A 14,938-nucleotide genomic window follows, 5' to 3' on the forward strand; every position below is an offset into this window, starting at 1 on the left:
GCACTACCAACCACCACAGAAACATGCAATAGTGATTACATCCCTCATATACAAAAGGATTGGCGTCAGGAAGGGTATCCGGCTGTAAAATAGGGCCAAAAAGATGATTCCCAGTACCTAGCTTTGGTATAGTACCACTCAAAACATTCTCCTATGCAAAGACCTACGTCATGTTTACGGCAATATACGGTCGTCATTTTCTTCACAGCACAGTCGATGTTGTGTTTGGACTTGTCGTAGCAAACCGTACACGAACGCTGCAAGTGTCCTTCCTTCTTCACGCCCACTGCAGTTATTCTGTATGAAAAATAATCTCTACCTACTAGCCTTCCCGCAGTTGATGCTGGTGATTCTTCAGTAATTTCAGCAGCAAGAAAAAAACGGGCCTGTTCACAGAAGCAAGATCTTGTTTCCGCTGTGTTCCCGTGCTTCTCACCTCCCTTGGCCTTTTTGGGACTGGTTCTTCTGGTGATGAAACTGATGATTCATCATCATCATCCTCCGGGGCTTGTAGATTTTCATTTTCTTCTTCACAATCGCTTTCATGCACATCAGAATCCAAATCATTTACAAGTTCCATAATAATCTGTTCACTTTTCCTTGGGCCATGTGCACGCGTAGGATTTCCTTTACTTGTACTAGGTCCGGGATCCATATCTCAATATACAGTATAAATAGACTACTTCAGAGATTACATGTAATTAATCTCATTATGGAACCGTATTGAGGATAATATATTAAAATTATAAATTTCTTTAATGGTTCCTGTTTGTGAGTTACTGTAGTCACGTCCTAGTTTATGAACCATGGGCAACGGCTGAGTGGCCTAGTAAGTGGTCCTGAGAGTTGGGATACCAGTTGCTATGGAATGGGAGTGGGCATCTCGGACATATTCTGAGTTGTGGCCCTCCTTGTGCTCAGGCGGCTAGGACTACACAATTCACCGGTGGTCCATAACCCGTTAGAGGAGAGATCCTCACTTGGACTATGTGCAAGTAGGGCAGCATCCTGCTTCATGAATTTACCGAGCTCAGAACACTTTAAGCAAGCCTCAGACCTATGGGAGTAATGGAGTCCCACTCCCATTTGACAGGCGAGGGACTCCTTGGAAACAACTTGGCGAACGAAATGGAATTCGATGGGGAGCTATCAATACTAATGGGGCTTATGGAAGAAAGAAGGTAGAACTCGCTGAGTCAGCAAAGAGGATGCATCTGGATGTGCTAGGAGTAAGTGATATTCGGGTAAGGGGAGATAAGGAGGAAGAGATAGGAGATTATAAAGTGTACTTGACGGGTGTTAGAAAGGGAAGGGCAGAGTCTGGGGTAGGGCTCTTTATCAGGAATACCATTGCACGCAACATAGTTTCTGTTAGGCACGTAAGTGAGCGAATGATGTGGGTAGATTTGTCAGTGGGAGGAATTAGGACAAGAATTGTGTCCGTGTATTCACCATGTGAGGGTGCAGATGAGGATGAAGTTGACAAGTTTTATGAAGCATTGAGTGACATCGTGGTCAGGGTCAACAGCAAGGATAGAATAGTGCTAATGGGCGATTTCAATGCGAGAGTTGGGAATAGAACTGAAGAATACGAAGGGGTGATTGGTAAATGTGGGGAAGATATGGAAGCTAATGGGAATGGGAAGCATTTGCTGGACTTCTGTTCTAGTATGGGTTTAGCTGTTACGAATACATTCTTCAAGCATAAGGCTATTCACCGTTACACATGGGAGGCTAGGGGTACCAGATCCATAATAGACTATATCTTAACAGACTTTGAATTCAGGAAATCTTTCAGGAATGTACGAGTTTTTCGGGGATTTTTCGATGATACAGACCATTATCTGATCTGTAGTGAACTAAGTATCTCTAGGCCCAGGGTAGAGAAAGTGAAATCTGTCTGCAAACGAATAAGGGTAGAAAATTTCCAGGACGAGGAAATTAGACAGAAGTACATGGATATGATTAGTGAGAAGTTTCGAACAGTAGAAAGTAAGCAGGTTCAGGATATAGAAAGTGAATGGGTGGCATACAGGGATGCTGTAGTAGAACAGCAAGGAAATGCCTAGGAACAACTGTGTGTAAAGATGGGAAAAGGCGAACATCTTGGTGGAATATGAAGTGAGAGCAGCCTGTAAACGTAAAAAGAAGGCTTATCAGAAGTGGCTCCAAACAAGGGCCGAGGCAGACAGGGATTGGTACGTAGATGAATGAAACAGAGCGAAACAAATAGTTGTTGAATCCAAAAATAAGTCGTGGGAAGATTTTGGTAATAACCTGGAAAGGCTAGGTCAAGCAGCAGGGAAACCTTTCTGGACAGTAATAAAGAATCTTAGGAAGGAAGGGAAAAAGGAAATGAACAGTGTTTTGAGTAATTCAGGTGAACTCATAACAGATCCCAGGGAATCACTGGAGAGGTGGAGGGAATATTTTGAACATCTTCTCAATGTAAAAGGAAATTATCATGGTGGTGTTGCAAACAGTCAAGCTCTAAACTCCATTGTCATAAGGCAGCAGGAATAGATGAAATTAGACCCGAAATGGTGAAGTATAGTGGGAAGGCAGGGATGAAATGGCTTCATAGAGTAGTCAAATTAGCGTGGAGTGTTGGTAATGTACCTTTAGATTGGACAAAAGCAGCAATTGCACCTCTCTATAAGCAAGGGAACAGGAAGGATTGCAACAACTATCGAGGTATCTCATTGATTAGTATACCAGGCAAAGTATTCTCAGGCATGTTGGAAGGGAGGGTGCGATCAGTCGTTGAGAGGAAGTTGGATGAAAACCAGTGTGGTTTCAGACCACAGAGAGGCTGTCAGGATCAGATTTTCAGTATGCGCCAGGTAATTGAAAAATGCTACGAGAGGAATAGGCAGTTGTGTTTATGTTCCGTAGATCTAGAGAAAGCATATGACAGGGTACCGAGGGAAAAGATGTTCACTATACTGGGGGACTATGGAATTAAAGGTAGATTATTAAAATCAATCAAAGGCATTTAAGTTGACAATTGGGCTTCAGTGAGAATTGATGGTAGAATGAGTTCTCTGTTCAGGGTACTTACAGGAGTTAGACAAGGCTGTAATCTTTCACCTTTGCTGTTTGTAGTTTACATGGATCATATGCTGAAAGGTATAAAATGGCAGGGAGGGATTCAGTTAGGTGGAAATGTAGTAAGCAGCCTGGCCTACGCTGACGACTTGGTCTTAATGGCAGACTGTGCCGAAAGCCTGCAGTCTAACATCTTGGAACTTGAAAATGTTTGCAATGAGTGTGGTATGAAAATTAGCCTCTCGAAGACTAAATTGATGTCAGTAGGTAAGAAATCCAACAGAATTGAATGTCAGATTGGTGATACAAAGCTAGAACAGGTCGATAATTTCAAGTATTTAGGTTGTGTGTTTTCCCAGGATGGTAATATAGTGAGATTGAATCAAGGTGTAGTAAAGCTAATGCAGTGAGCTCGCAGTTGCGATCAGCAGTATTCTGTAAGAAGGAAGTCAGCTCCCAGACAAAACTATCTTTACATCGGTCTGTTTTCAGACCAACTTTGCTTTACAGGAGCGAAAGCTGGGTGGACTCAGGATATCTTATTCATAAGTTAGAAGTAACAGACATGAAAGTAGCGAGAATGATTGCTGGTACAAACAGGTGGGAACAATGGTAGGAGGGAACTCGATGGTTGAAGCTGTACGCATAAACCGGCTTCGGTGGTGGGGTCATGTGAGGTGAATGGAGGAGGATAGGTTACCTAGGAGAATAATTGACTCTGTTATGGAGGGTAAGGGAAGTAGAGGGAGACCAAGACGACGATGGTTAGACTGTTTCTAACGATTTAAAGATAAAAGGTATAGAACTGAATGAGGCCACAACACTCGTTGCAAATCGAGGATTGTGGCAACGTTTAGTAAATTCTCAGAGGCTTGCAGACTGAACGCTGAAAGGCATAGCAGTCTATAATGATAATGTATGTATGTGATTTATTTCCATTATTATTCCTCACACAGTAATAACGCATCAGGCATAAAACATAGAAAATTATAGTCTGCACAACATAGAAAATTATAGTCTGCATAACATTTATTATGTAGGCTACAATTTTAATAATGAGGGTATTATACATGACAAATGTCGTGCACAGCACAAGGCACCGTGAGTGCTACCATCTAATATTTCAATGAAGCATTTTGGTAGGCTTGCACAAAAGAATATTAAAAATTTATTAAATCCGTGGAGATATCCTTTTGTATAACCACGGTTTACCTGAGAAATTCATAGAAACTGCAGGCAATCCACAGCATGTGGAATCTCTGGTATTGACAAAAACTTTTAAAATTCAAATTGACCCGTCAGTGACTATATTCAAATTTCAGACGTTTTGTTTCCCCAGTAAGCCCGAATAGTGAATTATATTACCCTAAATGCATTATGCTCTGATATTTTATGGTCTTAATGTTGTACCTGCATTATAAACTTCCTTTTCCTCTATGTTCCTTGAACATGCTGGTTCAGTAACTATAGAAGGAATTATAGAAGTTTGTTTTATATTGTAAGAAAATTTTCTTTCCAGAATTGGAAAAATCTGTCTCATAAAAAGAAAAATATCTTATTTCTTTGCAGTTGAACGTTTCGAAACGTGGCATACAAGTACGTCCCGTCAATGAAACCAAGAACTCGCCGGAGGCTAGTATGAGCCATACTGCACGTCGTATCCTGGAAGCATTGGAACAATTTTCTACCCCTGTGCAGGACGCCAAACGCATGCCGCTGAATTCTCCTTTGTACAGGCCACCTCTGGGAAGTAAACGTAAGTGCGTGGAGAGCGAGGCCCGACCACCACCACCTCCTCCGCCGCTTCCCCTCCTGCCACGAGTAGGACCTCCCACACAGTCGTTGACTGTGCCCACAGTTGCAGATCTCATTAAGCTACGCTGCAAGGAGAAGCTGCAGGATTCAATGGAGTCTGCTCGACGAATAGCATCTAGTTCTATGGAACCATACAGCTTAAGGTAAGGGTTAATGTGCTTTACTAAAATTAAGTGCACTTCAACAGTGAGAGTTTAGCCTATTCTTTGAAATTTGAAATTAAGCCAGCAGTGGCTGCAAGTGTTGTGGAATCTTTCTGTACAAATTTCAACAGAAATTTTATTTTAAACATTTTTTAAATTCTTAGTTAAAATCGTCTTGGTTTTTCAAAGTTCCAACCTCACCACTTTCATCTTTCCTGTTCATTCTTTGTTGGTCAGGCCGTGTTTTCTTCTGGATCAGGTAGAAATGGAAGTAGGGGAGCACCATCAGACTCGGCTAAGGCCCGTTGAATAATGACTTCAAAGAGATCGACATTAAAACAAAGCAGAATTTTATTATTAACCCTTTCCACTCAAATTATTTATAAGTCCTGATTTCTCCCAACTCGTATTTATTTCTGTCAGCATTCTTCATATTTTAAAACCTGCTATTAAGTACTGGTTGTAACAATATATATACAGGAAGGGACTACAAAATTAATAAATGTGTGGTATTTACCTGACACAAAATTATGTTTTCCACTTTTAATGGTATGTCTTGAGTGTGTGGAAGCATTCAAAGCAAATGCTGGGATGAAGCCCTGCTTGCTTACCCAACCAGTAAAAAATAGCTACCAATGGGCGAGAGTTGGGAATAGAACTGAAGGATACGAAAGGGTGATTGGTAAATGTGGGGAAGATATGGAAGCTAATGGGAATGGGAAGCGTTTGCTGGACTTCTGTGCTAGTATGGGTTTAGCTGTTACGAATACATTCTTCGAGCATAATCTGTCTGCAAACGAATAAGGGTAGAAAATCTCCAGGACGAGGAAATTAGACAGAAGTACATGGATATGATTAGTAAGAAGTTTCGAAGAGTAGACAGTAAGCAGGTTCAGGATATAGAAAGTGAATGGGTGGCATACAGGGATGCTGTAGTAGAAACAGCAAGGGAATGCCTAGGAACAACTGTGTGTAAAGATGGGAAAAGGCGAACATCTTGGTGGAATGATGAAGTGAGAGCAGCCTGTAAACGTAAAAAGAAGGCTTATCAGAAATGGCTCCAAACAAGGGCCGAGGCAGACAGGGATTGGTATGTAGATGAAAGAAACAGAGCGAAACAAATAGTTGTTGAATCCAAAAAGAAGTCCTGGGAAGATTTTGGTAATAACCTGGAAAGGCTAGGTCAAGCAGCAGGGAAACCTTTCTGGACAGTAATAAAAAATCGTAGGAAGGGAGGGAAAAAGGAAATGAACAGTGTTTTGAGTAATTCAGGTGGACTCATAATAGACCCCAGGGAATCACTGGAGAGGTGGAGGGAATATTTTGAACATCTTCTCAATGTAAAAGGAAATCATCATGGTGTTGTTGCAAACAGCCAAGCTCATGGGGAGGAGGAAAATGATGTTGGTGAAATTATGCTTGAGGAAGTGGAAAGGATAGTAAATAAACTCCATTGTCATAATGCAGCAGGAATAGATGAAATTAGACCTGAAATGGTGAAGTATAGTGGGAAGGCAGGGATGAAATGGCTTCATAGAGTAGTAAAACTAGCATGGAGTGTTGGTAAGGTACCTTGAGATTAGACAAAAGCAGTAATTGCACCTATCTACAAGCAAGGAAACAGGAAGGATTGCAACAACTATCAAGGTATCTCATTGATTAGTATACCAGCCAAAGTATTCACTGGCATCTTGGAAGGGAGGGTGCGATCAGTAGTTGAGAGGACATTGAATGAAAATCAGTGTGGTTTCATATTTTCAGTATGCGCCAGGTAATTGAAAAATGCTACGAGAGGAATAGGCAGTTGTGTTCATGTTTTGTAGATCTAGAGAAAGCATATGACAGGGTACCGAGGGAAAAGATGTTCGCCATACTGGGGGAATATGGAATTAAAAGTAGATTATTAAAAGCAATCAAAGGCATTTATGTTGACAATTGGGCTTCAGTGAGAATTGATGGTAGCATGAGTTCTTGGTTCAGAGTACTTAGAGGGGTTAGACAAGGCTGTAATATTTCACCTTTGTTGTTCGTAGTTTACATAGATCATCTGCTGAAAGGTATAAAATGGCAGGGAGGGATTCAGTTAGGTGGAAATGTAGTAAGCAGTTTGGCCTATGCTGACGACTTGGTCCTAATGGCAGACTGTGCCGAAAGCCTGCAGTCTAATATCTTGGAACTCGAAAATAGGTGCAATGAGTATGGTATGAAAATTAGCCTCTCGAAGACTAAATTGATGTCAGTAGGTAAGAAATTCAACAGAATTGAATGTCAGATTGGTGATACAAAGCTAGAACAGGTCGATAATTTCAAGTATTTAGTTGTGTGTTTTCCCAGGATGGTAATATAGTAAGTGAGATTGAATCAAGGTGTAGTAATGCTAATGCAGTGAGCTCGCAGTTGCGATCAGCAGTATTCTGTAAGAAGGAAGTCAGCTCCCAGACGAAACTATCTTTACATCGGTCTGTTTTCAGACCAACTTTGCTATACGGGAGCGAAAGCTGGGTGGACTCAGCATATCTTATTCATAAGTTAGAAGTAACAGACATGAAAGTAGCAAGAATGATTGCTGGTACAAACAGGTGGGAACAATGGCAGGAGGGTACTCGGAATGAGGAGATAAAGGCTAATTTAGGAATGAACTCGATGGATGAAGCTGTACGCATAAACCGGCTTCGGTGGTGGTTTCATGTGAGACGAATGGAGGAGGATAGGTTACCTAGGAGAATAATTGACTCTGTTATGGAGGGTAAGAGAAGTAGAGGGAGACCAAGACGACGGTGGTTAGACTCGGTTTCTAACGATTTAAAGATAGGAGATATAGAACTAAATGGGGCCACAACACTAGTTGCAAATCGAGGATTGTGGCGACGTTTAGTAAATTCTCAAGAGGCTTGCAGACTGAACGCTGAAAGGCATAGCAGTCTATAATGATTATGTATGTATGTACTCTAGTTCTATTTTAGATCTGTTGCCACAACTTATGAATCCACTGACTAATCAGTAAGGAAATTTGGCTAATCCTGCGTCATCTGTTCTCCGCGATCTCCAAGGTATGTTTGAAGTCATCGCTGTACAACTGGGACCAGGACGAGTCACAATACTATCACCTCCTCCATGATTTCTTGTGATGCTGATAGCAATATCATTATTTGAATCTCTAATCGATATATCTCTTTCATCCCCAGATTCAAAATTTTAATCACTTTCATGGTTACTATAATCAAAATCAGCCAAAATAGACGCAAGAATTTCGGCTTCGGTCAGACTGTGCGCCGCCATGTTGTTTCACGCAGTTGCCCTCCATTGTCAAGGAAACAGATCTATTTTGCCAAGCAAAGAGAAACTAAAACACATCTCTTTGGTTTCTTGCGGTTTCCGGAAGGGACCAGCTCTTAACGAAACGAAGTAGAAAAGCTCTGGCATTCCAGGTAACCTAGCAACGTGTGACTCAGGGTCAACACGTGATCTGTAACGTTAAGTGACAGCTGTCGACCTCAGGTCAACACACGAGTGGAAAGGGATAAAATTTTAAGCTATAAGAATCTAGAAATTGTCACTTCACATCTGTGAAATTTTTTTCTGCTGTAATACTGCATACTTCAGTTATTCATATTAACACTAGAACGGCCAGAGCAGTCATTTTGACTGTTAGCGAATTTGAAGGTATTTCCACGCTCGTAATTTTTTATGCACGAGGTTGTGGTTTTGTGACTTTTAATCTCTTAGGTTTATGTACATTCACGCCAAAAATAAGGGATCACTGATATTGGCCCTTATACCGAGGAAGGCCATAAGCGGTCAAGGTCAAAGTGACCGCTTCACTTCCTTGATACAGAGAGCTCTATTCTGCTCGCTGCTTGCTTCCTGTGATATATTTACAAGTTGCGCTATACGGGCGTATGATGTAACTAATTAGTATGCCTCTAGCAGTGGTCGTGAGTAAATAATAATTATAATTAAAAAAATAAAAAATAAAATAAAAAATAAAAATAATAAAATAAAAAATTAAAAATTATAATAAAGGTTGTGCTCGTGAGTGGACTAGTTAGTGCCTGTCCATTGTGTCGTATAGTTCGTAATAATGGCTCGGCAGCAAAAACTTACTCCTGTTCAGTTATTAGCAGAACTTGAAAATCTAGGAGAAGACGAATCAGGTGACGAAGATGCATTATCAGATATAGAAGCAATGAGTGACGAGGATTTTATACCTCAACAGTGTGATATGTCGGATAGTGATTTGGCTGATGAAAATATGCACGCAGTGAACTTCGCACCTACGATAGACGCAGTTCCTCCTTCGACCAGCTGTGATCAATCTTGCAGCAGAGGACGATCTCTTAGCAGCGGGCAACCTGTTCGTAGAGGAAGGGGAAGAGGTGAAAGCTGTCATGAACTGGTAAAGTCTCCTTCATTTGCACCAGGGGATCAGTTATGTGGTAAGGTTGGAACAACTATTTGGACTGTTGTCGACAGTAGTGGGAACCCCCCTGGAAGGATGGTTGCTCAGCAAGATGCAGCAGGGCCTACTTCTCATGCTAAGCATAACGTCGAGACTAATAGCAAGGTTAGTGCCTGGCCTTTATGTATTGACGCATCTATGTTGAAGCATATAAAGATGTGCAGAGAGACTGAAGCTCGTAGGCGACAATAGATAATAATTGGTCTATTTCTTTGGAAGAATTAGATGGTTTTATTGCTTTGTTATACACCCGTGGAGCTTACAAACTTACTAGTCTAGCTGTAGATCATGTGGTCGTCTTTATGGGGTCCCCATGTTTTCACTAACACTGTGGCAAGAAACAGGTTCAAAGAGATTCTAAGGTATTTGCGCTTTGATCTCCGTAAAACTAGATCCACTCGTTTGCAGACCGATGAATTTGCTTTGGCGTCTGCTATTTGGAATACATTTATTGAGAATTGTTATGCTTGCTATAAACCAGGAGCGAATGTAACAGCTGATGAACAGCTCTTCCCCAGCAAATCTCAGTGCAGATTCACGCAGTACATGGCCAACAAGCCAGATACATTTGGCGTAAAATTCTGGCTACTGGTAGACGTTGATTCTAAGTATGTTTGCAATTGGTTTCCTTATCTTGGGAAAGACGAAATGCAACCTGCCAATGAGTCACTGCTTGAAAATGTTGTCATGAAACTTATGAACCCATACCTCATGAAAAGACGTAACGTGACCACTGATAACGTCTTAAATTGGTAAAATTGGCTGAGAGACTGAAAGAGAAGAAAACTAGTATTGTTGGAACAATCAGTCGAGTGAAGAAGGAAATCTCGGAGTACTACGTATGAATCTGTAGGAGACTGTCATACTGTCATACTTCAGAAGGAAGATCACACTACTCTCACAGTATATCAAGGAAAAGTGAACAAGAATGTGCTTCTGCTAAGCACTCTACACCCAAGTGTTCAAGTCAGTAAAGATAACAAGAAGCTCCCTACAACTACTGAATTTTATAACGGAACTAAGTATGGTGTGGATGTAGCTGATCAAATTTTGTGTAAATACTCCAGTAGAGCTGGATGCCGAAGGAGGCCTGTATATGTATTTTACAACGTACTTGATCTAGCAGGAATAAATTCATGGATAGTCTACAAGGAAGTTATGGGACAGAGAATCTCTCGACATGATCATATTCTTGAAGTAATACAAAAACTAAGATCTGATTTTATGAATACATGGTCCCCGTTGTTTGGACTCCCTACACTTCAGCTTGAGCCTCAGATTCAGGTTCAGTGTGCCAGTCTTAAGCGACGACAATGTCAAGTGAACTCCAATTGTAAACTGAACAAAACCTCTGACGCATGTTCTTCGTGCAACAAAGTAGTCTGTGGAAAAGGTTCGTGTAATGTAATAACTTGCATAAATTGCTTGTCAAGTGCCTAAATAGGCTTATAAACAAATAGACTTATTTTTATCATAAGTTTTCACAAAGGCATTCAGTAGCAAGTTTGCCAAAATATTTCATTGTTACCGTATTAGAAGTGAGAGAATATGAACAATTATTAATATTTAACAATGGATTATTCTGTATACTATACATCCTAATGGTTAACTGTTGTTTTAAAATATGTTATTAAACATTCACATGTTTCCCAGATCCTGGATTCTGGATATGTGTCAATAAGCGGCAGCAGTCAAAATGACCGCCTGCGGCCTTTATAGGTGTGAGGAAAGTTCGGCCGCTCTAGTGTTAAGTGTTGCACTATGTAATGGGTGGAATTATAAGTGATGTTGTTGAAGAGTACTTTCCTGGAACAGAATTCTCTGCTATTTTTTTCTCCAAGAAAAACTAAACAAATCAAAATAAGACAAAGTAATTTCTGTGTATTTTTATGTTTCAGTATTACTCTAACTGCTTTGTCATGTAATTCACTGTTGCTAGGCTGATCCAGAAGCTAATTTTTTCATGTCTCACCTACCTAGTTATGTCTGGCTCCATGGCTAAATAGCTAGCGTGCTGGCCTTTGGTCACAGGGGTCCCAGGATCGATTCCCGGCAGGGTCGGGAATTTTAACCATCATTGGTTAATTTCTCTGGCATGGGGGCTGGATGTGTTGTCTTCATCATTTCATCCTCACCACGACGTGCAGGCCGCCTACGGGACTCAAATCAAAAGATGAGCACCTGGCGAGCCGAAAGTGTCCTCGGACACTCCCGACACTAAAAGCCATACGCAATTTCAATTTCATTTTTACCTGGTTATTCTTGATGCTGTCTGTCCTTGTAGCACTCGTGTGACGGATGCTACCGGTAGTCATCCTGTACACACAGTTTGTCATCCGATGTGCATGAAGTGTCATAGTATATCTTCAGGCATACTACTGCAAAATTGAAAGAAAGAAAAAAGTTCTGTGGAATGTACTTCTGGAGGTTTGCAACAGACTTATTTCTGTATTCATTGTATCTGCTCAGTGACTGTAGAAGTTGTTTGATATGAGCATACTGTAGTTTTCCTTGTAATGGAGGTTCCTGGGTGTCATTCCCATTGAGAATTTTTTTTTAATTAATGAATTTTTTTTAAAACCCTACAATGAGTCATGTATCAGATATGATACATACCATTTAACTGCGTAGAATTCAAAGTCTAAGACCCTTATTACTGTTAATGCGCGTTGTATCTTCTCTGATACATTCCTCTTTTCAACATAGTTCATGCTTTTTGTCACTAGAATGCAGGTCGAATACAATACGTGTCTTCGCAGGTTAGTTGCCAAGGAAACAATGGAATGTGCTGTACTCCTGTCAATTGTGACATTATGGTGTTGTGAATAATTTATTTTACTCAGGGCCGGTTCTACCACCTACTGGTAAAGTAGCGTGTAACTTGCCCTCCGCGTAAAAGGATGTTTCCGTTCGACTACTTCCAGGTAGCGCTATCGGCATCCTGCCGGGCAAGTTTTGAGAACTGAACATTATTGACTATATTTCTGGTGACATACAACTTAAATTAGTTTAGTATACTGAAAAAGAGCGTGATACTATAACAGTGATCGATATAGTATTGCAGGATTTTGAACATTAATGCTCCCTCTACTTTTCACTTTTCAGACACCAGGTATACCTTAGTGTATGTATCCCAGTTACCCCAAGCTCTCTCGTAGCGTAATGGCTAACGTGCTCGCTTTATAATAGAAGGTGTGCAGGTTCGAGTTTTCATTATGACTAATCTTTTTTATTTTCATTATTAGCAGCGTTGTATTAATCTGTATGCCTCTTTTCATACGTTTGTTTGTTAATATATTTCATTGAAATGTTTAATCACAATATTATGTTTAATAGGAAAATGCTTTATATGTGTGCTACTTATAGAGAGTGATGTTATGATTAACATAGCATATAGGACTGTCGCCCAGGTAGCAGATTCCCTAAAATTCCTCTTCCTATGAATGGATATTTACCCCGATTAGTTCTTTAACAGTACCTTCCAACTTTATCTTCACAAAGTTAAACATTAGAATGAAATGCATTATCAAGAAATGGAAGCATGTGGAACTAAACGAGGTCACAGAGCTAGTTGTAAATAGAGCATCGTGGAGATATTTAATCAGTTCACAGAAGCCTGCAGATAGAATGCTCAAAGGCAAGTCCGTAAGGAAGATGTGGGTGTATATGCATATATGGAAGCACGTAAAAAGAGAGTTAACAATGGCAGGGAACGAAAATAAAATTTTAAAATGTAAATTAGAAAGACGATGAAAATCTGCGTACCTTCTATTACGGAGCGAGCAACTTGACCAATCTACTACAAGAATACTTTCCAAAAACGCTGCATTACACGACAGGTTGTAACTGGCGTAAGAAAATGTAATCTCGAGATTTTAATCCCAATTAGGTATTGATTTTGAAGCTCATAGATTAAAATCACGAAAGCTTGACATAAATCGTTGTCCATAACTCGTAAGACCCCCCTTATTGGGCTTTTTGATGATAATCAGCAGATGCAAGCACAGGAAGGTAAGACAATCGAAATGAGCTTCATACATCTGACGATAGATGGCACCACACTTGAAAGCGAGAAATCGCTGAAAATGAGTCTAGCCAACTCCGTATATCGGTGTCTATTTCCGGGTAGCTACCCAGTGCTTGCGCGGAGGTGGTTGTACGCCAGGCAAAGTACCAGCTGCTTTACACCCCCAGGTAGTTTACCTCCTGGGCAGCTGCCAGCCACTTTACCAGCAGATGGTAGAACCGGTCCTCATCAGAAAATTGCGTATTTCAATTTCAGATTGTTCCTAAATATATTTTTGCATACAGGAATAGTTGCACCCTAATAGTGTCTCATAGTACTGATATTATTTGTTTGTATCAGATCTGCTACAATGCTCTTGAATGACAGTGGATTATAACATGGATCACACGTATAGTAAGGATGGGTTAGTGACTTTGCTAGCAAACTGGGATGAAAGTGAAGATGATATATGAGTAGATAATTCAGACATTGAAGATGAAGATTATTTAGGACTGAGAAACGTATTGGATGATGATGAAGTGTTCGATATTCAGCACATGGCGTTGGTAATTGCAGCAACACAGAATGGGGACAGTTTACCATGTTCGTCTAGATGTTTTGTTTTTCTGGAGTGTGTGTGCGGAATGGAACAGAATTAGCATGTGATTTTGAAGAAAATAACAGTATATGGGATAGATGGGGTTGAACCAGGTTCTATAGTGAATCAGTGTGATGGAGGTTTCGTGCCTGATGGAAACTGCTCAAATAAACACAACCTTGATCCTCACGGAACTTAACATGACACGCGGAAGAGGGTCGTCGTTCCCTGGTTGAGATGGCAATTGAAGAGAAGAGGTCCAGCAGCATATGTTCCTCCATCTGATGTCAGATCTGATAATGTTGCCCAGTGGCCATCATATGCAAACACCCGACAGAGGTGAAAAATACTGAACTGCAAGAGCTTCTCGTTCATTAAATGTTCCAAATGTGCAGTTCACCTCTGTCTCAACAAAAACAACTGTTTTAAAAATTTGCTTGTTGGAACAGCTATTGTAAGGCCAGAGTGACTTCAAAACTGAACTGGTTGGTGATGTGTGAAAAGTGGCACCGATGTGCATTGTATCAGATATGCTACAAACTGAAAATTTAAAATATTTCTTGTGTTTTTGTACATAGATTTTTAAAAGTATTTTTACAGTGTTTAACAACCATTTCTCCAGTGTAAAAGAAATTAAGAATAATTTTAAAAAGTGAGCATTATAGGGTTAAGAGGAAGTAGAATGAAATAACCATCCCTTCTTAACAATAAACAGAAGAGAAAAAAGGAAAGGATTGAACCTTTTGAAAAATGAAGATATGGACGTATGAAAGAGATGGGGCATATAAGGCCTCACAACCCTACAGTCAAGCTTGAAGATAACTGTTGACTGAGGATAGAGGTATGGTTCAAAAGTGAGGAGCCTAGTA

The 14,938-nt window shown here is 40.4% G+C and overlaps 1 protein-coding gene across 2 annotated transcripts in view; it reads left to right on the forward strand.

The window, feature by feature from the left end:
- LOC136878997 (nuclear pore complex protein Nup153) overlaps positions 1-14,938 on the forward strand; it is a 155,852-nt gene that overhangs the window by 109,451 nt on the left and 31,463 nt on the right. For both annotated transcript variants that reach the window (XM_067152672.2, XM_067152673.2), the window contains exon 7: positions 4,618-5,006. In XM_067152672.2, coding sequence (XP_067008773.2) covers positions 4,618-5,006 — 389 coding nt within the window. The remainder of the gene's footprint in view (positions 1-4,617; positions 5,007-14,938) is intronic.

This window comes from Anabrus simplex, chromosome 8 (assembly GCF_040414725.1).
Source record: "Anabrus simplex isolate iqAnaSimp1 chromosome 8, ASM4041472v1, whole genome shotgun sequence".
Taxonomy (NCBI): Eukaryota; Metazoa; Arthropoda; class Insecta; order Orthoptera; family Tettigoniidae; genus Anabrus; species Anabrus simplex.